This window comes from Ipomoea triloba, chromosome 1 (genome assembly GCF_003576645.1).
Source record: "Ipomoea triloba cultivar NCNSP0323 chromosome 1, ASM357664v1".
In the NCBI taxonomy this organism is placed as follows: Eukaryota; Viridiplantae; Streptophyta; class Magnoliopsida; order Solanales; family Convolvulaceae; genus Ipomoea; species Ipomoea triloba.
The window spans coordinates 15,191,311-15,216,184 of record NC_044916.1 but is presented as its reverse complement, the minus strand read 5'-3'; the positions used below and the strand labels follow the sequence as shown (position 1 = coordinate 15,216,184).

At 38.0% G+C, this 24,874-nt stretch overlaps 1 protein-coding gene across 1 annotated transcript; it reads right to left on the bottom strand.

Moving 5' to 3' along the window:
• Positions 1–14,114: 14,114 nt before the first annotated feature.
• LOC116001109 lies at positions 14,115–14,693 on the bottom strand. The gene has a single exon (XM_031241026.1). The coding sequence runs from the start codon at positions 14,691–14,693 to the stop codon at positions 14,115–14,117; it is 579 nt and encodes a 192-aa protein (XP_031096886.1).
• Between the last annotated feature and the right edge of the window lie 10,181 nt (positions 14,694–24,874).

The following is a 24,874-nucleotide window of genomic DNA, read 5'->3' as shown; positions in this document are numbered from 1 at the left end:
TGCTAGGAAAGAGGGAATGTTCTTTCCCGGTTCTCTTGAATGATGGACAAAATTGAGGTTGAGTCGAGCTAGCAACATTAAACTTAGCGCTTCATAGGAAACACCCCATGTTATCTTTCATTTTATTGCATTTTTTCTTCTTTGTTTTTCTTTACACTTTTATTTTTGATATATAATGCTTTCACTTATGCTTTCATGTGTATATTCTCTTGACTCTAGGAATGACACTAAGGAGTATGCTCAATTCCAAGAAGACTTCATGATGACTCTTTGCACACAAGAGATTCATTAGGGGAGTCTCATTTACCTTCTCTACTATCTTTAATTGTGTATAGTGTTTTACTTGGTGTAGATAGTAGATATTGTGCTCCTTGTGCTTATTGTGCTACCATTTCCCCCTTGTGCTTTATTTTCTTTCAGATCGAGGACGATGTAATTTCTAAGTGTGGGGTAAATTGTTTGGTAAATTGTTTTTCCTTGCTTGAAGTTGTAAGTGGCCTTGTGACTCCTACTCTGTTTATATTTAAGCTTGTTTTGAGCATTTTCAACTCGGTTTTGACCCATGGTTGAACCCTAGACCCTCGTGGATCAGCACTGGAAAGTTTCCACGCCTGCCACCACGCGTGGGAGCAGGCGTGGTCAGCAGCGCTGATCACCTTCTTTGTCTCCTACCTCTTGCCTTCCATGTTTGATCCAGTTTAGCTTATTTGTCTTGGCTTAGTACCAAAAATCACCTGCATTGTTAGCTCAAGCAATACTATTCTAAAAAGAAAATTTCTAAAAAAACTAAGGAAAAGGAAAAGTAAACAAGAAATAAAATTTTAAGCTAAGGATAACGTTGGGACTGCCTCCCAAGTGCGCCATGGTTTAACGTCTCCTGGCCAGACGTTGTGTGCTCTATCCTTCAAAGCACACAGATTTTGGGACCTTACCAAGCGTCCCATGTACTTTTGCTTCAAGGTATGCCCCAAGATGGGAACATCCTTGAATTCCCACGCAAATAAAGGAAGAACAAGGTGTATAATTGGAAAGTTCATGGCCTCAAACACTCCCCTTGATTTCTCAAAGGTAGTGTGATCTTCCCCTATTTTGTCATGCTCTCTTCCGCCCCTGATGTCTTTATCAATTTCATCATAAGGTCGAGACCATATCCTTCCACTGGAAGTCATATCACCTCCCTTAATTCCCTCGAACAAATCAAATGTGAAAATTCCCTCCTTATCCATCATCTTTTTCTCACACTCTCTATTCTCATCTCCCCACTCTAATTGTCTAAAAGAATCACCCTTTTCTTTTTCAGAATATAACAAAGTAATCTCCCCTTCACCTATCAACTCATCTCGTCCCAAATCATAGGATTCATTTTCCAAGAATTTAAAACTATCATATTCATCTTCAAACAAACTAGAATCCCTATGATTTCCAACCAATAAATCACGATTTGCTATAGAGTCATCCTCCCAAAAATTAAAGCGATCATAGTCGCAAGTATTAGAAATATCAATGCGTAGGGAGTCGTCTTTACAAGGAGCATGAGTATCTTTATCTAAACTTTCGCACTCATTGATAAAATTGCCAACAAAGCCTATGGAATCATTCTCCCAGAAATAAAAACATTCAGTATCATGAAAATAAAAATCATTGTTGCATTGTAAAAGGGAGTCATCCACTTGAGTGTCAAAAGTAAATCTATCAAGAGAACATGAATTTTCGGAGGCAGTAATGCAAGAAGGTTTAGGAATGTTACCATGTGTAAGCTCTTTATCTTCCCATACTACTTCGATGTTCTCATCATCGCTCTCCATCTCGACCTCCTTTGGATTTTCCAATTCGAAAATTGGAACTTCTTCTAGCACCGGAGCATAACAATCTACCATCCCTTCACTACCGACTTCTTTTCCAGCGTTTTGTGCCTCAACCCTTGGATTGGCTTCTGAGATTGGGAGATTCTCTGCAAGTGGATAGTCTGTCCGTGATGAACTTGTCCTCATGAACTCCTCCATCATGGCTAGCATTTTTGTTTCAATCTCCTCCAATGGAAGTCCTTCTTCCCGGAGAATAGCGAGATAATCCTTTAATTCGCTCCGGGTTTCGGCTTTCAAGTTAGCCGTATCCTCCTTGGCCATTCTTGTGAACACTTCTATTTTCTCTTTAAGAATTTCGATTTCGTCCTTGGACGGTGGGATATAATCACGAGGATTGGGTATGGTAAAATACGGATTGGAAGGTGGTGTTTCAAGGTAATGTGTAGGATTGTTTCCTTTAAAAATTTGTGAGGGAGATGGGTAGTGGTTGTTTGGGTGGGAATTATGGAACGAAAATGGCTCGGGAGTGTAGCTTGGGTCAATTGTTCTCATCATTAGTGCAAGCTTACTCTCTATGTTTTGGAATATTTCTTTAGAGCTTACCGAGTCATTTTGATAAGTGGAGTATTGTGGGGGAAAATTGTTTTGATTTGGTGGGATAGGGTGTGAATATGGTGGTGGGTGATGGTTATGTATATAAGATGGATAGGAAGTTGGGTGCGGTAAATAGTGATATGAAAATGGATAAGGGTTTTGAGGTGGATAGTGATATGATGGTGGAATGTAAGTATGAGTGGAATGGGGATAATATGGATATGGTTGGGGTGGAATATGGTTTAAAGGATTACCCTCATGGTGTGGGCAACCATGGGGATACATTTGAGCTCTCATTGGCAAGCTTACAAATGATTTTTAACAAAAATTTACTGCACAAAGCTTAGCCAACAACAAATATATGCAACTAGAAGTAGTTGCAAGTGAGCAATAAAATATTCAAGACAAATAAGCTCACTTTTTCAACCAATTAATGAAAAATAAGAAAATAAAACAAACAAAAAGAAAGCAATTCAAGAACTCTTAAAATTCTACTTCAAAGATGTCAGCACTATTCGAAACCGTTTGCTATCCCCGGCAACGGCGCCATTTTGATGCTGTGGTTTTAGTGGGAGTGGATGTGAAGGTGGTAAAACGAAGAGTCGAGACTCCCCGAGTGTCGTGTCTCTCAAGGATGGCGAATGGGAACCGAATTAGTGTGTTGGCATCTAAGAGGTTGAAGGAAAAGAGTTACGGGATTTGCTAAGATTGGAGGTCATAAGTAGGAAGGTTTGAAAGGTTGTGTTGGGTGTGATAAAAGGAAAAGTAAAGACGGAGATCGGGGCCTTAGGCTTCTCTATGTGGACTATCTTTGTATGGTTTCGTGAGCTAGAGATGTGGAATAGACTAGGGAGTTCATGGCACATCACCAAGTGGCATCACACTTTGGACTCCCACATCCTCATTCGGTTGGGGCATTTCATCGAACACTTTGTCTACCACTCCTCTCGAATCTTGTCCTTTCGGACTAAGAGCGGGGATGTGGGTGAGTGAGACTCGTGAGTGGCCGCTATCGCGCACACACTCACTTCCTTTGGGTTTGCTACATAATGTGGCCACACTTAGGCACAAAGCATCAATAAACATCATCCACACAAGATCATCAATCAAAAATCATAAAGCTCACATTTAATCTAGCAATTTATATCAAACATCCACATAGATTCACCTTGGGGCCACCAATCCCCTTTCTAATCTACTCTAACATTATAAAGAAACAAGAACAAGAAAGGAAATAACAAAAAAACAAGTATAAGATTAGATAATGGAGAGAATGATTACCACCCTTAGAAAGGGGATCTTTACAATCTTGTTCTTGAAATCCCAATCTTCAGTCTTGTCCTTAGATCTAATCTAAACTATGAAAGAAGAGGAATTTCCCCCAAGAGGGGAGAAAAATCCCTAAGAGAGACCTAATCTATGCTATTGTATGCTAAAATCTACTGCCTAAGGCTTGGGATAATGATCCTTATATAGTGGGAACAAAACAGGGGCAAAATAGACATTTTTCCCGAAGCTGAATTTTAGGGTGTCACAGGGCTCTCGACGCGTCGAGCCGTCGAGCCCTGAAGACTTTTTTCCGCGATCTTTCCACACGCGTGGTGGAGGGCGTGGGGAGCTACTGGAATGTTTCCACGCCCCTCCACACGCATGTGAGGCTGCGTGGGAGGCTCCTACTTCATGGTTTCTTCACTTTCTGCTCAGTTTTGGTCTTAAGTCCTCCTTTTGCTGTAGAATACTTTAAAAACATCTTCCACACTCTCGTTAGAAGTTTTGGTCACATTAGAGTCTAAATGCATGATATTCTTATAAAATGGGTAATAAACTATACAATACTAGCCCCTAAATGACCCTTAAAATAAGCTATTCTTGGTGCTTATCACCAATCCTTAGGTTGTGTTATGCATCTAGAAGATAATGCTACCTAGCTTGAGTCCTATTTCTTTATTTTGTGTTTATCTTTGTGTATATGCGTTAGTCTTACTATTTCCTTAAAATTGTTGTTTGCTTAGTTTCTTATTGATTTTCTTAAGCTAGTGTCTAGTTGTAATTACTTATTGCGTGCCATAAACCCCAATCCCCTTAGTACGACATTTCACACCCGTACACTCACCATTACTCATTTTTGCTACAATCATTTACAAAATCATGTATTATTTTCTTCAACTAGGTTTTTCCCATGTGGTTTTCACACAGAGTTTTCCTAGCAAGTTTTTAACGAGGCAAGATTGTGGTCAGATAATGTCCAAGGAGGAATGTTATAAATAATATTAAAGTGTGGACATTATGATTAGAGTTTGTAATAGTTGTAATGGTCAACATTATTATTTTCATTATTATTAGTAGATATATATATATATATATATATATATATATATATATATATATATATATATATATATATATATATAGGATCATGTGAAATTTGATCCTTAGGTGAGAAATAGGATGCAATTTAGGCCATTAGATTTGATTTTAATAGATGATCTAGGCCATTCAATTTAAAAAATATGGATCAAGTAAATTACTCTATTATTAACGTTGAAGGCTATTATTGTCATTTAACAAATGCACTACCTTTCCCGCTTCTCCACTAAACGCACTACGACGAACTTCTCGTTGTGTTTGTATTGAGTAACGAAAGCTCTGGCGAGAAGGTGAAGAAGAAGGCGACAAATTCAAGCGAAAGCGAGGAATTGAAGGATCAACTTTCAGGCTACGACGAAGTGCACTTTGTGTTTGTATTAAACAACGATTGCTCCGGCGAGAAGGTGAAGAAGAAGGCGACGAATTCAGTTGAAAGCGAGGAGTTGAAGGATCATCTTTCAAGCGAAGTTGACGAGGACGACGATAACAATGGCGGCGGCGGCGGCGGATGATTCATCACCAGACCTTCAACGTGCTGTTAATAGGCGAGGTAAATTTCTAATGAAAATGTATTGCATGTTTTTCATTGTTTGATGTTAGTTTGTGATTTTTAATTCTAGATGATTTAGGTTCATATTATTTTAGTGTTGGTGTTATACTGTATCTAAAATCTTCAATTGTTATGGCTATTATTGTTCATAATCACTTGCATTCGACAGAACTCACATTATTTTGCATAATCAATTGTAGTGCATTAATTTTAGGCGTATGGTGCACATTCTTTTGCCTAATAGTGCAAATATTTAGGCCTAACTGTGTAGGTAGTTCATTTTTGGAGTTCAAGAGTATTAACCATGGTTTAGGATAATGTTATGCTTGTAGTGCATGATTTTAACTAGTACTGTCAAAGCGGGCCGACCCGCCCCGTTAGGCCCGCCCCATTGCGGGCCAAATTTCTGGCGGGCTTTTGCGGGCCGGCCCGTTAGGCCCGCGGGCCAAAATTTGTATAACCCTAACCCGCCCCGCGCGGGTTCGCGGGCCCCGCGGGCTTTTCATCTTCCTCTTTTTTTTTTTTAAATATACATTCACAGTGTGTGAATATATATATATATATATATATATATATATATATATATATATATATATATGTATATATATATATATATATATATAGAAATAATTTCAAGTGCGGTCGTGCTCTCCCGTGCGGCCGTGCAGTCACACACCACTCAATGTTACGAAATACACCACTCAATGTTAAGAAACACACCACAATGAAACACACCACAATGTTAAGAAACACACCACAGTGCATATTTGTGTGGTGTGTTTCTTAACATTGAGTGGTGTGTTTCGTAACATTGAGTGGTGTGAACCGCACGGGGAGAGCACGGGCCGCACCGATCATGACTCTATATATATACTATATATATATATATATATATATCTAAAAAATAATATATATTAAAAATATGGTGGGTTTGCCGGCCACAAAAACAATGTTTCATTTCAAAAGATTATTAAATAGGTTAGGTGAATTAAGTTTAGGATTAGGTATTAATAAAATATATATATATAGTATATAATATATAATATATATATATTTTTTTTTTTTATTTTTTTTATTTTTTTTTTTACTTAGCCCGCGGCCCGCACTGGTTAGCCCGCGCGGGCCGCGGGTCAATTTTGACAATCATTATTGTGCGGACCATGGTCCACACAGTGTGTGGACCATACTATCAAATAATGCACATTCAATATAAAAATAATGTACATTCAGTATAAAAATAATGTACATTATATTCAGAGGATGTACATTATTTGTGTACTGAATGTACATTATTTTTATAGTATAAAAATAATGTACATTCAATACAAAAATAATGTACATTTAGTACATTAAAAATGTACATTTTATCATGGTCCACACAGCTGTGTGGACCATGGTCCATACAATAATTTGCCGAATTTTGAGCCGCCCCATTAGGCTCGCATTTTCGCGGGCCTATTTTTTCATGACCCTAGCCCGCAGGCTTTGGCCGACTTTGACAGCCATAATTTTAACTCATATAGTGCAAAATTTTATATCTAATAGTGCAATTATTTGAACCTAAAAGTGTACAGTGTTTATACTTACAGTTCAGGGTACTAAACATGTTTAGATTACTTGTATGCTTATAGTGCACATTTTCTTGCCATATAGAGCAAAAGTTTGTGCCGAAAAGTGCACTTTGTTATTCATATATGAATTGAAATTGCATAGAACTCATGTTTTTTATAATAACTTGTAGTGCATAAATTCTACTCATATAGTGCAAATATTTAAACCTAATAGTGCAACTATTCTAGCCTAACAGTTGACATAGTTTATCCTTAGAGTTCAGTGTACTAAACATGTTTTAGATTAGTCGTATGCTTGTAGTGCACATTTTTGTGCCATACAGAGCACATTTTTGTGCCAAACAGTGCATATTCTTCTGTCTATTGAAATGTAACTGCATAGAACTTATATTATTTTTGATAATCAATTGTAGTGCATGATTTTCATACATGTAGTGCATAGTTTCTTAACTAACAGTGTATATTTTTTTGTTGTTTTTGTTCTTCGTGTTTTTGTTAGCTGGTAATCGGTTGAGGTTAGATGAAATCCGATCGAAGCAAATAGTAGTTGTTAAAAGATCAAGGAAGAGGTCTCGGAGTGATGTCGGTGAAGCTGGCTCTAGTAATGCACCAGCTTTTTCGGTTTTAGTAGTATGTCAAGTTAGGAAGACATGGAAGAAGCGTAAGGATTATCCATCTTTACGGTCAAGGTCCTCAACCAGCCAGTTTTTTGAGGCGTTGCAAAGGTTTAATGCTGCACAGACAACTGCTATAATAGAAATGGGCTTTGCGAGTTTGTTTCATCTGCAAATTGATAATCTTCCAACAAGGATGGGCTACTGGCTAGTTCAAAATTACAACCCTAGGAATAGTACGTTGTATTTGGCTGATGGTACTGGGTGTCTATTACTGAACAAGATGTTCACTTGGTCTTAGGTTTTCCTAGAGGCGATATAAAGATTGAGAAATGGTCAAGGGCACATAGCACTGATTTGTTAGAGGAGTGGAAAGGGCTTGTTGTTAAGTCAGCACGGTGATATTTATATTCAGATGTTATTAAAGCAATGCTTTCTTGTGAGGATGGTGGTCTGTGGTTTAAAAGACATTTCATTGTCTTAGTTTGTTCTTTGTTTATTGACACACCGCAAAATGGATACGTTAGGCCGCATATCTTTCATCATTTGGTAGATGTTGATCAGATAAAGCACTTGAATTGGTGTGATTATGTCCTTCGGAGTTTGATGGATTCGCAGCTTGCTTGGGCAAAGAGTTCGAAAGCTCTTTCCAATGGTCCACTCTTGTTTTTTACGGTAAGGCTCAAACTAAATAAATTTTATGTATAATTTAATAGGTAAAGGAGTATTAAGCTAAAAATTTTGCCTTTGTTTTCAAGTTTTCTATGTTGATCGTGTGGTGGTATTCACCCGAGACATACCAAGGCAGATCCCATCATTTGTTGGGTGGACTGCACAATTGATTAAGGACAGAGAAGTGGCAGAGATTCAAGCCGCGGAGGCTTCGGTCTTGGTCGAGTTGAGGATCGCTTCATACCTGCTGCAGAAAATATTCAAGAACAAGCTGAGGAGTGCCACCGGTCTGTTCTTGAGCCTGCCCGTGATGATCAGCCATCAGTTCAACCGCAGGCGCATGTTGAAAGTCAAAGCCTTTTTGAAGAGGATGATGAGGCATAGGTGCATTGCTACTATTAGTTTCCTTATCAGTGCATATTTTTAGGTGTTGTTGTTGATATTTTTTGGCTTAACAGTGCACTTTCTTATGCATATATGAATTGAAATTGCATAGAACTCATCGTTTTTGATAATAACTTGTAGTGCAAAAATTCTACTCATATAGTGCAAGTATTTAAACCTAATAGTGCAAATATTCTAACCTAACAGTTCACATAGTTTATCATTAGAGTTCAGGGTACTAAACATGTCTTAGATTAGTTGTATGCTTATAGTGCACATTTTCTTGCCATATAGAGCAAAAGCTTGTGCTTAAAAGTGCACTTTCTTATGCCTATATGAATTGAAATTACATAGAACTCATTTTTTTTATAATAACTTGTAGTGCATAAATTCTACCCATATAGTGCAAATATTTAAAGCTAATAGTGCAAATATTCTAACCTAACAGTTCACCTAGTTTATCCTTAGAGTTCAGGGTACTAAACATGTTTTAGATTAGTTTTATGCTTATAGTGAACGTTTTCTTGCCATATTGAGCAAAAGCTTGTGCCTAAAAGTGCACTTTCTTATGCCTATATGAATTGAAATTACATAGAACTCATTTTTTTTTATAATAACTTGTAGTGAATAAATTCTACCCATATAGTGCAAATATTATAGCTAATAGTGCAAATATTTTAACCTAACAGTTCACATAGTTTATCCTTAGTGTTTAGGGTACTGAACATGTCTTAGATTAGTTGTATGTTTATAGTGCACATTTTGTTGCCATATAGAGCAAATTTTTGTGCCTTAAAGTGCAGTTTCTTATGTCTGTATGAATTGAAATTGCATAGAACTCATTCTTTTTTGATAATAACTTGTAGTGCATAATATATACTCATATAGTGCAAATATTTAAACCTAATTGTGCAAATATTCTAACCTAACAGTTCACATAGTTCATCCATAGAGTTCAAGGTATTACACATGGTTTAGGTTATTTTTATTCTTATAGTGTCCATTTTCTTATCACACAGAGCACATTATTCTATCCAGAAGTGCACATTCTTATGCATATATGAAATGAAATTTCATAAAACTCACTTTAAAAAAAAAAACTGGTATATAGGTGTATATTGCAAATTATGTTGAGAATCTTGACTTACTTGGGAAGACAATTGTTGAGGTGATTGAGCTGGCTTCAAAACCACCAGCTTCTGTCCGTGATAATGAGGTGATCAAGTTGATGCACAGTGCAACTCAAAAGCTTCTTGGAGGTGGATGAGTGACTGTCGATTCTAGCATTCAAAAGGATGTTGAAGCATCTTGCAGCCAGGATTCGTTTTGGTGCAATCCAGAAAATATTGGTGCTATGGATGCAGCCATTTTGGGGAGGGAACAATATTTGAAAAAGTTTGCTGATATGCGAAACTTTAGTCTTCGTTTGACACCACCACTTGGGGAAGAATCAAACTGGATAATGTTGTTAATATATCTAGTCAATACCAGGATGTTGGAGTAGAATTTACTCAAGTGTGTAGTCCAAGCAGTCATCATCAAGAAGAAGAACAAATGGAAGTTTGCGAGGAAGGTGCTGCTTTGGAAGAAAGAGGTGGTGGTGTTGATAAAGAAGAGGATGTTTTGGTGGATGAGGGTGTTGATGCAGTTGGTATGGGTTGTGAGAAAGATTCTTTGGTTGATAAGAGGGGTGTTGCAGTTGCTGCCGGTGAAGAAAGGGGAGTTGTTCTGTTAGGTGAAGGGTCTATGATGGATAAGGGGAAAAGAATCATTGTGGATGATTCCGGCAAGGAACCTGATATTCAAATGGTTGAGAAGCAAGAAGTAGAAAGAAGGAGCCGCAAGATTACTGTTCCATTGAGGTCTCCATATTTGGTGTGGTAGATAAATGTGGGTCAATTTCTGACAGCTACTGAGAAAGTATATCAAGATTGGTTAATGCAAAATCCAAATGCTAACATGTAAAATTTCTTAATCAATTTTTATTTATGGTAACATTACATTGTTTTGATACATTGACTGTATATCATTTGTAGTGCATGATTTTTAGTCATATAGTGCATAATTTTATACCAAATGGTGCAAATATTTAAACTAAAAGTGCACACTGTTTATACTTGCAGTTCAGGGTACTAAACATGTTTTAGATTAGTTGTATGCTTATAGTGCACATTTTCTTGCCATATAGAGCAAAAGTTTGTGTCTAAAAGTGCACTTTCTTATGCATATATGAATTGAAATTGCATAGAACTCATCTTTTTTTATAATAACTTGTAGTGCAAAAATTCTACTCATATAGTGCAAGTATTTAAACCTAATAGTGAAAATATTCTAACCAAACAGTTCACATAGTTTATTCTTAGAGTTCAGGGTACTAAACATCCTTTAGATTAGTTTTATGCTTATAGTGCACATATTTGTGCCATGCAGAGCATATATTTGGGCCTACTAGTACTGTCAAAATGGGCCGAAGCCCGTGGGCAGGCCCGCACCCGCCCCGCGGTGGGGCGGGTTAGGGCTACGAAAAAGGCAGCCCGCTAAGGAGCGGGCCTAACGGGCTTGGCCCGCGACCCGCATGGGTTAGCCCGCGCGGGCTGCGGGCTGGCCCGCGGGCCAGGCCCCTATTTAAAAAAAAAATTAAAAAATATATATAATATAATTAACCCCCCCAATTTGCCCAGTCCCGCCCACACCTAAAATCCAAAACCTAAATTGATTCATTACTTCATAAGTCCGGCAGTTCGCAACTTCGCACAGCACAGCGCTCCTAATTGTTTAATTGTTGTTAATTACACTTTGTATTTTTAATTCTTAATTACAGTATATTTATTTTATTGTTAATTAAGCTATTATTAATTGCTGGAATTATACTTAAGCTATTTGTTAATGGTTATTGGTTAGTTTGTTATTTAACAGTGGACTGGAGTACTAGACAGTGGACAATAGCTATTGTTAAATTTTATTTTATTTTTTTTTTTAAAAAAAAAGAAAGAAAAAGAAATAAAAGCCCGCGGGCCGACCCGCGGGGCCCGCCAACCCACGCGGGGCGGGCTAGGGTTGGGTGAACCCTAGCCTGCGGGCCGGCCCGCGACAGCCCACCAAAAATTAAGCCCGCGGTGGGGCGGGCCTAATGGGGCGGGTTGGTCCGCTATGACAGTACTAGTGCCTACCAGTGCACTTTCTTATGCCTATATGAATTGACATTGCATAGAACTCATTTTTTTTTATAATAACTTGTAGTGCCTCAATTCTACTCACACAGTGCAAATATTTGAACCTAATAGTGCAAATATTCTAATCTAACAGGTCACATAGTTTATTGTTAGAGTTCATGGTGCTAAACATGTTTTAGATTAGTTGTATCCTAACCTTTTTTGAAAATTTTTTATATATCTAACATGTTTAATTTTGGAAATGTAGTGAGGAGTATGTTTTCAAGTCTGGGGACACAATGATGATGAGGATGGAATTGTTGTCTTTGAAGAGCCATGCATATGTTACTACATCTGTGCTAGATGTATGTTCAATTATATTGAATGACCTAGAAAGATTTAAAGATCCAAATTCTCCTACTAGGTTATTTGCTACAACGTATCCATGTGTAAGTGAATAAAAGAAAATAGAGTATTAAGTGATGAGTATTTATACAGCTATTTATTATATTTGAATAATGTAGTCATACACTGTGGTGGACCCCCAAGGGGATGATGCGGGCAGGCTAAAGCGATTTAAAGAAAATCTTCATATTGAGTTTCAGCATGTTCCACACATAAAACTCTCCGCCCTTGATTTGGTAATGTTTAGGTTTACCTTATGTTATATAAGTTATACAAAGAAATATTAATATATTGATTTGATTGGCCAAATGCAGCTGTTTTTCCCTATGATTGCATCGGAGCATTCATATGTGATATGCTTCAATATCAATAGTTATAGAATTGACATCATTGATAATTCATCAAAATCTGTGACAAATGATCTGAAATATGGAAGTGTGCCTTTTGATTTGGTGAGTATTTAAAACCATTTTATTTAGTAAAAAATATTTTTTTTTTGGATTGAATATGATTTGCTAACCTAAGCATGATGTGTCAGAAATATATGGTCATGGAGTACTTAAAGAGTGAGGGCTTGGAGGCAAAATCCAATCATTTCAATACAGTGAAACCAGCAAGGATTAAAATATCATGGAGAGATAATGAGAATAAGGAGGATTGTGAGGTATATGTGATGAGGCACATGGAAACCTTCATGGGGTCTCTTGCTAAAGATTGGGATTGTGGGCTTGTGAAGGGCAATCGAAGCCAGCTAGACCGACTTCGTGTCAAATACGTTTCTGCGATACTCTCTGCTGAAATCAACGAATTTCGGGGTGAAAACAAGGATAAAGCAATGAAGTTCTCTAAGAAGGAATGACTTGTTCAGAATTTGGTTTTGTTTACTCATATTATTGTTGGAATATTTGGTTATTGATGTTTGTGTTACTGTGTGAAAAAGGTGTTTTTGTTGTACAGGAGTTTGATGTATTTGTGGATAATGTTTATGTTAATATCAGTGCATGATTATCAGAATATAGTTCTATGAATGTAGTGCATGATTTTTACTCTTACAGTGCAAATATTTAAGCCTAATAGTGAAAATATTCTAACCTTATAGTTCACAGATTTCATCCTAAGAGTTCATGGTATTAACCATCTAGTGCAAATATTTAAACCATGTAGTGCAAATATTTAAATCACGTAGTGCAAATATTCAAACCGTACAGTTCATATAGTTCATTCATAGACTTCAATGTCTTAACTATGGTTATGTTACTTTTATGCTTGTAGTGCACTTTTTCTTGCCATATAGAGCAAAAAATTTTGTCTAAAAGTGCACTTTCTTATGCATATATGAATTGAAATTGCATAGAACTCATCTTTTTTTATATTAAATTGTCGTGCAAAAGTTCTACTCATATAATGCAAGTATTTAAACCTAATAGTGCAAATATTCTAACCTAACAGTTCACATAGTTTATCCTTAGAGTTCAGGGTACTAAACATCTTTTAGATTAGTTGCATGCTTATAGTGCACATATTTGTGCCATACAGAGCATATATTTGTGCCTACCAGTGCACTTTCTTATGCCTATATGAATTGAAATTGCATAGAACTCATTTTTTTTATAATAACTTGTAGTGCATAAATTCTACTCACACAGTGCAAATATTTAAACTGAATAGTGCAAATATTCTAATCTAACAAATCACATAGTTTATCTTAGAGTTCAGGGTGCTAAACATGTTTTAAATTAGTTGTATGCTTATAGTGCACATTTACTCGCAATATAGAGCAAAACTTTTTGCCTAAAAGTGCACTTTCTTATGTCTATATGAATTGAAATTGCATAGAACTCATTTTTTTTATAATAACTTGTAGTGCATAAATTCTACTCATACAGTGCAAATATTAAAACCAAAAAGGGCAAATATTTAAACCTAACAGTAAAATATTCGTTCGTCTTTTTAAAATGTTGTAATCCATACTGTTTTGGCATTACAAAATATGAAAATGGTCAATCCTCTTTATCTATTAATTCCTTTCGAAGTGGGCAATTCCTACTGTCATGTCTCTTGTCATTTTCTAAGTAAGCATCACACGTATGGCATTTTCTTAAACATTTCTTTGATGCATCGATTGCTAACTCCTTTTTCCCTTTCACACGCTTACCACTGCCCTTATTTTTTGCTTTTCTTGGTGGTAAAATAGAGATCTCGGAAGGCTTAGATGATTCACAATAAGACTCTATGACTGCATTCTTCCTATGAGTAGGGGATAAATCAACTTGTTCTGTCCTCAATATCAATTTTTGTTGTTTAATCACTTGTGCAAATTCAACCAATTTATCCATTTTTGCTTCTTCTGCTAGACCAATATAACACTGCATATCACCCCACAATTGTGCTAACAACACCTTCCTCTCATCCATTCCTGCACCTTGATCAAATGTGAGACCATCAATATGGAAGATTGGCTTTAAGGATGCATCCTTAGTCCATCGATTCAGCACATATTTCATAGGGATTTTATCAAAGTTTAAATCCTTAAAAACCACAAAAGTGTGGCTACACAACAATCCAATTCTTCCAAACATCTTGCAACTACAAACAACTTTCTTTTCAGTTATATTGTGCTCCACAGTAAACTTTCTATCACTGCCATCTTTGATCTCATAATATAGTATGCCACCATCTTCTCGAACACTCAAAACTCGACAATTAAAACAAGATGTGCATATTTCCTTCTTAATATCATAGAAAATAGAGAGTGTGTATACAGTTGAAGCATGCTTTTATATGAGCAAAGGTGCCTTCATTTCTGGGATGTTCCCCTCACTATCACTTGTAAATTTTGCATGATTGTGCCTTTAAGAGTCCAAAGCACGCTCAAACTGCATATAAAACTGGACAAGACTAGAGAGAGGGGTAGTAAATCGACTAAAAACACCATTTTCACCTTTCGAGCGTGATGTAGTTGTAACCCCTCGTCTATTCCGATAAGTCTAGGGTTCGAAAAATATTTCTCTAGGCTATGACATTCATGAGATGATCTCTCGGTACTTCAAAAGGATTTTTATAAGTGAGAATAGTTAATAATAAGTTACGATCATACGTACCGGTCACGAACCGTAAAATTTTTAAGGACGTATATGCAGTTCGAATTTCCCTAGGAAATTGATTATTAAGCATGATACGATTAAGCGTGAACTTCCTACTCAGTTCAGTGGAAATTAGACGAACTGTAAGAGTGAAATTTATTACGAACCTCCGTACCACTGTATTTCGCGAGATACCGGACAATTGTCCGATTTTAGTGGATAAGGACCGGATTATTTTTAGAATAATTTTGGTATTAAAATTTTTCCGAATTAAGTTATATTCCTCCGAACTTTTATCTGATTTAATCCCTAACTGACAAGGAAGTCTTACTCTACAAGACACACCATGGAATTGTGACAAGTGTCACATTATTTACCATATGGTAATTTTTAATTAATTAAGTAGGATGAGTATGGGATAAGCCATGCTTGCTAACTTATGATCCAAGTCTCCCCCATCCCTACCATTTTCGAAAATTGGTGAAGGAAAAAGAGAAGGAAAATTTCATTCTTCATCTCTTTGAGATCCAAGAACTCCATAGCCATTTTTCCTACACAAGTGCTTCCATACTAGGTAAAACTTTGGTTTTATTCGGTTAAAATGGCTAGAATCTTTTCCTAGAACTTAATTTTAAGCTAAGGATTCATGAAAATATTGTTGTTATGGTGATCATTATTTAGTACCTTCGGTGAAAATTTGGAGGAGAAGATCACAACTTTGTCTACGGTATTAAAAACTACTTGAGAGGTAAGGAATCCCTTAAGTCGGTTTAGTCACTTGAAAATGGACAATTGCTAGTGAACTATGAGACTAGGAATTTTATGTGAAAATTATGTGTTAAGCTTGAGGATCTCTTAGTTGACTCAAGAAACTACACTTTGAATTTTTGGTAATTTTTGTATACATGTTCATAGCTAATTTATGCATGTATATGTTGTATTTATGTCCATATAGGCTTATACTTGTGAAAATAGTGGAAAATCGAGGCGTTACAACGCGGTTTTTGCTGCCGAAGTTGGCAGATTCGGACGGACGCGGCCCTGGACGCGCGTCCACTGCGCATCCATCAGCGTCCAGTAAGCGAACTCACGGCCGGACGCGCGCGTCCGCCGTGCGTCCGGCGATGCGGACATCCGCGCATCTGCGCGGCGCGAATCTGTTTTCGACCGAACTTTCTTCCGAGATTTTTGCTTCTGAATGATAGGATGTTTGAAAGGCCTACGGGCAACCGAGTTCAATATTTTTAAAAGAACAAATATTATTTTGTAAATTATGTACATCAATTTGGAGAAAAATCGTGTTTTTAAGAAACAAGCATGGTTGCAGTAGGCACTAGGCGCTAGTCGGGCGGTATACTAGCGCCTAGCACCTAAGCGGTCTAGGCGGCGCCTAGGCGGTATCTAGGCGGTTCTAGGCGGTGACCTATAAACATAAAAAATTAATTCTTGTGTGTGGGTGTATGTCATATATTATATTATATATATTATATATCTCTCTCTTACTTCTCTTACTTATATAAATAAATAAATTTAAATATATATAAATATAATAATAAAATTAACAAGGCCGACTCACTCGAGTTAACTCGGCTAACTCTGCCGAGTTGGGCGAGTTAACTCGACCAAATTCGGCCTAGTCGGCCGCTAACTCGGTCCAGTCGGCCGAGTTAGGCGCTAGGCGGCCTCCTAGGTGGCCGGTTACCTAGACGGACGCCTAAGGAGCAATTCGGCTCGGTCTAGGAGCGCCTAGAGCCTAGGCGGGTGCCTAGGCGGCCTAGGCGGGGATTTTTGCAACAGTGGAAACAAGTGTAACCTTGTCACTTGGGAAATTTATGGAGAAAAGTCAATGACAAATATGAATATTTTGGAAACGTATTTCGATAGAAATAATCGTTTGGGAAGTTATGCGAAAATACTATTTAAATCCAGGAAAGAAAGAATGTTTTGAAAACCTTAGTTGCTGGATAAAGTTGTGAAGGACTTGATTAACCAACGGGAGGGCTTAATTGCCATAGCCCAGCGGTTGTTTACATGATTGACCTGCGGGAAGCATGAGTGCCGTGGCCCGAGGTTGTTGAGATGATTGACCTGCGGGAGGCATGAGTGCCGTGGCCCGAGGTTGTTGAGATGATTGACATGCGAGAGGCATGAGTGCCGTGGCCCGAGGTTGTTGAGATGATTGACCTGCGGGAGGCATGAATGCCGTGGCCCGAGGTTGTTGAGAACACTCCAAAAAGGCCTCACACTTATCCAGGGGGAAACTAAGTGAACTCTAACTATGAAAATTCAGTTACTCCGTAACTATGTTGAAGAACAAAATGTGATGTATTTTAAGCACTGTAACGTGCTGCTAATCTCTCTCTTTTGAAATAAAATGGCGAAAATTCCTACAAAGGAAAAGTTGTGCAAGTTGATTCATGTCGTATACTCTACTTTACATTCTACTGTTGATAATCTAGTTGCAGGTAGATTTTCAACTCATGGGTAAACTTTACAGTTTTCTAAATACTATATTTTCGAAACCTTTGTTTACTTTTGAGTGACAATGGATTTCCTTACTTAGCCGTCGTGCTAACTACACTTCATTGTGTCCTTTATCAGATGCAGTCTAGCGTGGGCTCTTGCAGCCCCGGGAACTCTGGTGACTCATCAGAGTTCATGTTCCCTATTATAGACTATGATGATTATGTACAGTACTTAGCGGATGATGACCTGTTTGCTACCGGCTACGCTCTAGATCCTCCAGCTCCGGCTTATGCTCCTGACCCCGTTCCTACTCCTGTTCATCAAGTTGTACCTGTCTGTCCTCCTGCTCCTGGTAGTCCTTTGAATTTCATTGATGCGATTCAGGCGAGTTATGGGTTCTGCCCCATCGAGATTTTAGAGGAGAGAATAGCCCAAACTTTGTTCTAATGGGCCGTAAGAAAACTCTTGTGCATATTTGTAGCTAGTATAGCTACCCTTTTGCTGCTCATATATATATATATATGAAGTTATGATGGGTAATGACGCTATGAAACAGTTTCCTTGTCTTCAGCCTGTGCATCTAGAGTGAACTCTATCTGGATTTGATTGGGTTCAGTTTAGGTGTGGCGGTAACTACTCCGGATGTACGTTATAGCCGAGCCGGGGTGTTACAGTAGTCCTCAATAAACAAGCCATAGAAACATCTTTGAAAAAGGCTGGTATCCAAAATCTTCACAACTCAAACATTTGTATAAACCAGTTGTTATTGACTAAATCAAACTCTTCCATGATTGCTCTCCATTCATTCTCGAATTCAAGAGGTTCTAAGTATGAGCTCCACACAACAGAGTTCAATTTCTTCCTAACAATTTCATTCTTACTTAGCACAGAACCAACCTTTTCACCCACCTTGCACATAATGTGCCACATGCAAAAATGATGCCTAGCTTCATTAAATACTGTTGGAATTACTTGTCTCATTGCTGGATCTTGATCCGTAACAATTACTATTGGCTCTGCACCCATTGCTTTTTTAAAGTGTTCAAATAACCAAACATAGGATGCAATGTCTTCTTTTGTTAATAATCCAGCTGCAAATGTAATGCTTTTCTTGTGGTTATCAATCCCGGTGAACAGTGTAAAAACCATGTCGTACCTACAAAATATAATATTTAAGTTATGACACATAAAATAAATGCGTAAAGTGCACATTTTCTTTCCATAAAAAGCACATTTTGTGTTTAAAAGTGCACATTTTTAAGTCTATTTCAAATAAAATTACATAAAACTCACAATTTTATTGATAATAACATGTAGTGCAAGATTTTTACTCATACAGTGCAAATATTTAAACCTAACAGTGCAACTATTCTAACCTAACAATTCACATAGTTCCTGCTTAGAGTTGAAGGTATTAAGTTTGGTTTGGGTTATTTATATGCTTATAGTGATCATTTTCTTGCCATACAGAGCACATTTTTGTGCCTAAAAGTGCACTTTCTTTTGCCTATATGAAGTGAAGTTGCATAGAACTCATAATTTTCTTGATAATAACATGTAGTGCAAGATTTTTACTCATATAGTGCAAATATTTGAACCTAACAGTGCAACTATTCTAACCTAACAATTCACATAGTTCCTGCTTAGCGTTGAAGGTATTAAGCTTGGTTTAGGTTATTTATATGCTTATAGTGATCATTTTCTTGCCATACAGAGCACATTTTTGTGCCTAAAAGTCTACTTTCTTTTGCCTATATGAACTGAAGTTGCATAGAATTCACAATTTTCTTGATAATTACATTTAGTGCAAGATTTTTACTCATATAGTGCAAATATTTAAACCTAACAATGCAACTATTCTAACCTAACAATTCACATAGTTCCTGCTTAGAGTTGAAGGTATTGAATATGACACATAAAATAAATGCTTAGGCAGTGATAAAATTGTGCATGTGCAGTATGTTAAACTAACCTGTTAGTTTGATACGTTGCATCAAAAGATACTACATCACCAAAACAACCAAAATTCTTTCTTGAAATTAGATCTGCCCAAAAAAGCTTGCACAAGTGCTCATATTCATCAATGTCATATGCAAAATAAAATGCTTCACACACCTCCTTTTTCTTAAAATAATTATTCACAATCATTTGTCCATTAGCACCTATTATATATGCTCTAATATCCCTATTGAAGTTCTTAAAGTCAACAGTTGTTGCACCTACATTGGAAAAATCGCCGACCATCTCCTTGTACAAGTTAAATGATTTTGTTGGCCAATATTTGCTCGTGCACAATTTGCATTAAACTTTTGATGCCCCACATCAATGTTCCTATTGACTTTTAGAAACTGTTTTGCTAGGATTGATTACATAAAGTGGTTATGTCTTTCCTCAAATTTTTAACAACATAACCAAGACTTCCTATGAATTTGAACACAATTCTGGCTTTGCAACCTGTCCTATTTGAGACTCTTCTCCTCTTTGTAGTTGAAGAACTTGATGCTTCATCTACATTCAATGTAGAACTAGCGGTAACATTCTTATACCCTTCTATACTACAAAGAATGTACTTTGTCAGAATCACTGTAACCCCTCGGTTTTCCGACAAAGTTAGGGTTCAAAAAAATTTTTTTAAGCTATGACATTTATGAGAAGATCTCTCAGTACTTCAAAAGAATTTTTTTTTTAGACTAAGTTATTAATAAGCTGCGATTTACGTACCGGTCACGAACCGAAAATTTTAAGGATTCACTTACAATTCGAATTTTCCTAGAAAATGGATTATTAAGTACGATACGATTAAACCTGAACTTCCTACTTAGTTCAAGAGAAATTTAAATGGACTGTAAGAGTGAAATTGTTACGGACCTTCGTACCTAAATTTCGCGAGAGACCGAAAAATTCCTGATTTTAGTGGTTAATGACGGGATTATTTTTAGAATAATTTTGGTGTTAGAATTTTCCCGAATTAAGTTATAATCCTCCGCACCTTTATCTGATTTAATCCCAAACTGGCAAAATAATCCCTACTTTTCAAGATCTACCATGGGGAGTTGACAAGTGTCACCCTATTTCACCACATGGTAATTTAATTAATGCAATGTCATAAGAGGTATGGTAAGATCATACTTGTTTCTTAATCTTCAAGCCAACTTCCCATCACACTCTCTCTCTCTCTCCCATTTTCGAAATTCTTGAAGGAAAAAGAAGAAGAAGAAAACATCATTCTTCTACATTGTGATCCAAGAACTCCCTAGCTTTCTCTTCAACTCAAGTGCTCCATAATAGGTAAAAAACTTTGGTGAACTCAAGTTTAAGGTAAGAGTTCAGGAAAATGTTGTTATTATGGTGATTTTTGTTTAGGATCTTCGGTGAAAAGTTTGGAGGAAGAGATCATCATCTTTCTACGGTTTTAGAAATCTACTTGGTTTAGTCACTTGAAGGTGATCAAATGCTAGTAAATTATGTGACTAGGATTTTTATGTGAAAATTATGTATTAAGTTTATGGATCTACAAGTTGGCTCAAAAGACTACACTTTGATTTTTGGTAATTTTTGTATGCGTGTTCATAGTTAATTTATGCATGTATATGTTGTGTTTAAGTCCATATAGGCTTATACTTGTGAAAATAGTGGAAAAACGGGGCGTTACAACCCAGTTTTTTTGCTGCCCGAAGTTAGCAGAATCGGATGGACGCAGCCTTGGACGCGCGTCCATCGGCGCCCAGGATGTCGGCGTCGCGGGGGATACCAATTCATTTATATCCTCTGCGTTCGCTGATAAACTAAAGTTAAGGCCTACTGCTAAGTTAGATCTAAATGTCACAACGGCTTCGGGAGTAGTAGTATCCTGTAAGGATGGTTATGACGACGTTGCAATAGAAATAGCGGGATTTAACTGTCCCGGAAATCTCATTCGTTTTGAACTTGAAGGCATCGATGTCGTACTCGGGATGGATTAGTTGGATAGGTACAAAGCTCGGATCGTGTGTAATGAGCGAAAGATTGTCCTGCAAGGACCAAAGGGAAGAAGAATATCCTACCGAGGAATTGGCAAGCAACCCGAGTCAAGGTTGTTGACGATGCAGAAATTAAAGAAGTGCGTTCGCCAGGGATGCGAAGCGTATCTCTGCTTGGTGCAAGACGCCGAAGTAGAAGAACTCGAGATGGACCGAATTCCAATTGTACGCGAATTTCCTGACGTATTCCCCGACGATCTCATTGAGATGCCACCAGAAAGGGAAGTGGAATTCACCATTGATCTTGTACCAGGAACCTCACCAATCTCAAAAGCACCTTATCGGATGGCACCCAAAGAGATGGAGGAGCTGAAGGCACAATTGGCAGAGTTGTTGGAAAAGGGATTCATTAGACCAAGCGTTTCGCCTTGGGGCGCACCAGTGTTGTTCGTAAAGAAGAAGGATGGGAGTCTTAGACTGTGCATTGACTATAGGGAACTCAATCGAGTCACAGTAAAGAACAAGTACCCGTTGCCCAGGATCGATGATCTATTCGATCAGTTGAAAGGGGCGGGCGTATTTTCAAAGATTGACCTACGGTCAGGGTATCACCAAGTGCGAGTAGCGAAAGAGGATGTGCCTAAAACGGCGTTTCGAACGAGATACGGACACTACGAGCTCACAGTCATGCCATTCGGAGTGACTAACGCCCCAGGAACCTTTATGGACTTGATGAACCGAATTTTCCTTCCGTACCTGGATAAATTCGTCGTCGCTTTCATAGATGACATTTTGGTCTACTCTAAAGCCCCGGAGGAACACGAGGAACATCTCAGGACAGTGTTACAGACACTGAGGGAAAAGAAACTTTTCGCAAAACTTTCAAAATGCAAATTTTGGAAAAGAGAAGTCGCATTTCTTGGTCACGTAATCACCAAGGAAGGAATAAGGGTGGACCCAGCCAAGATACGAGCTGTAATTGAATGGGAAGTGCCCAAATCAGTTACGGAAATCCGCAGTTTCTTAGGTTTGGTGGGTTATTACCGAAGGTTTGTTCAGGACTTCTCAAAGATAGCAAGACCACTGACGAACTTGCTCAAAAAGACGACCAAGTATAGTTGGGACGAAGAATGCGAGCAGGCATTTCAAGAGCTTAAGAAGAGATTGACCACCGCTCCAGTGTTAACTCTACCTGTTGGAACGGAAGGTTATGAGTTGTACACCGATGCGTCTCACAAAGGACTAGGATGTGTCCTCATGCAAAATGGAAGGGTAATAGCGTACGCTTCTCGACAATTGAAAACTCATGAAGCTAACTACCCGACACATGACTTGGAACTGGCAGCAGTGGTATTTGCTCTCAAAATTTGGCGACACTATCTCTATGGAATCTCATGCAAAATTTATACAGAGCACAAGAGTTTAAAGTATATCTTCACTCAGAGGGATCTCAATTTAAGACAAAGGAGATGGTTGGAGTTGATCAAAGACTATGACTTGGAAATTCAGTATCACGAGGGCAAGGCAAACAAGGTAGCTGATGCTTTGAGCCGGAAGACAAACCATGCTCTTTGGATATTACCCGAGTAGTTGTGTAAGGAGTTTCAAGGACTCAATCTCTATGGATTTTGTGGGAGGATTGCCTAGAACCAAGGCGGGAAACGATCAAGTGTGGGTCATTGTTGATCGACTGACCAAGACAGCGAGATTCATCCCAATGAACAAAACATGGTCAATGGAAAAGTTGGCAAGAGCCTATATTAAGCACGTGGTTAAACACCACGGAGTAGCACTAGACATCGTTTCAGACCGAGACTCACGATTTCTATCACGTTTTTGGGAAGCGTTAGAAATGGCAATGGGCACTCAACTCAAACTGAGTACGGCTTTTCACCCTGCCACTGATGGCCAAACGGAGCGAACGATACAAACGTTGGAAGATATGCTCAGAGGTTGTGTGCTCGATTTCCAGGGTTCATGGGACGAACAGTTGGATTTGATAGAATTTTCCTATAACAACAGCCACCATGCGAGTATAGGAATGGCACCTTATGAGGCACTATATGGGCGGAAATGTCGAAGTCCTCTGTGTTGGGGCGACAAAAGCGATGTCGTTACCCTTGGACCTCAGTACCTACAAGAGACTATTAAGGCAATCAAGATAATTCGAGAGAGGATGAAAGTCGCGCAGGATCGACAAAAGTCGTATGCCGATTTGAAGCGACAGTTCACCGAATATCAAGTTGGGGAGAAGGTATTACTGAAAGTCTCACCCACTAAAGGAGTCAGAAGGTTTGGGAGGAAAGGAAAGTTGAGTCCTCGTTATGTAGGACCTTACGAAATTCTGGAGAGGATAGGGAATTTAGCCTATCGACTGGCCCTACTGATTGAGCTTGATAAAGTACATAACGTATTCCATGTTTCTCAACTTAAACGGTATGTACCTGACGCATCCCATGTATTAGAGCCGGAGGAACTAGAGATGGATGATTCGTTGGCATACGAGGAAAGACCAATTCGAATCTTGGACTCGAAAACACGAGATACGAGGAGGAAATCAGTCAAAATGATCAAAGTCCAATGGTCGAACCACAGTCCCGAGGAAGCTACATGGGAGTTGGAAAGCGTTATGATGGGACGCTATCCGGAATTATTTAACTCAGGTGCGTGGAACCAATCTAACCTTTATGTGCCTAAACAAATTATGTGTTGAGAACTAGGCATGCTAGAAATTCGTTTTGGGTATAAGAAGGTGGGTAGTAATCTACTTGGAATCCGTGGATGCCGAAAAGAAAGTTTCGAGGACGAAACTATTTTAAGGGGGGAAGACTGTAACCCCTCGGTTTTCCGACAAAGTTAGGGTTCGAAAATATTTTTTTAAGCTATGACATTTATGAGAAGATCTCTCGGTACTTCAAAAGAATTTTTTTTTTAGACTAAGTTATTAATAAGCTGCGATTTACGTACCGGTCACAAACCGAAAATTTTAAGGATTCACTTACAGTTCGAAGTTTCCTAGAAAATGGATTATTAAGTACGATACGATTAAGCCTGAACTTCCTACTTAGTTCAAGAGAAATTTAAATGGACTGTAAGAGTGAAATTGTTACGGACCTTCGTACCTAAATTTCGCGGGAGACCGAAAAATTCCCGATTTTAGTGGTTAATGACGGGATTATTTTTAGAATAATTTTGGTGTTAGAATTTTCCCGAATTAAGTTATAATCCTCCGCACCTTTATCTGATTTAATC

Coding starts and splice junctions, on each gene's coding strand:
- LOC116001109 (XM_031241026.1), bottom strand. CDS start 14,693: ATGTTTGGAAGAATTGGATTGTTGTGTAGCCACACTTTTGTGGTTTTT.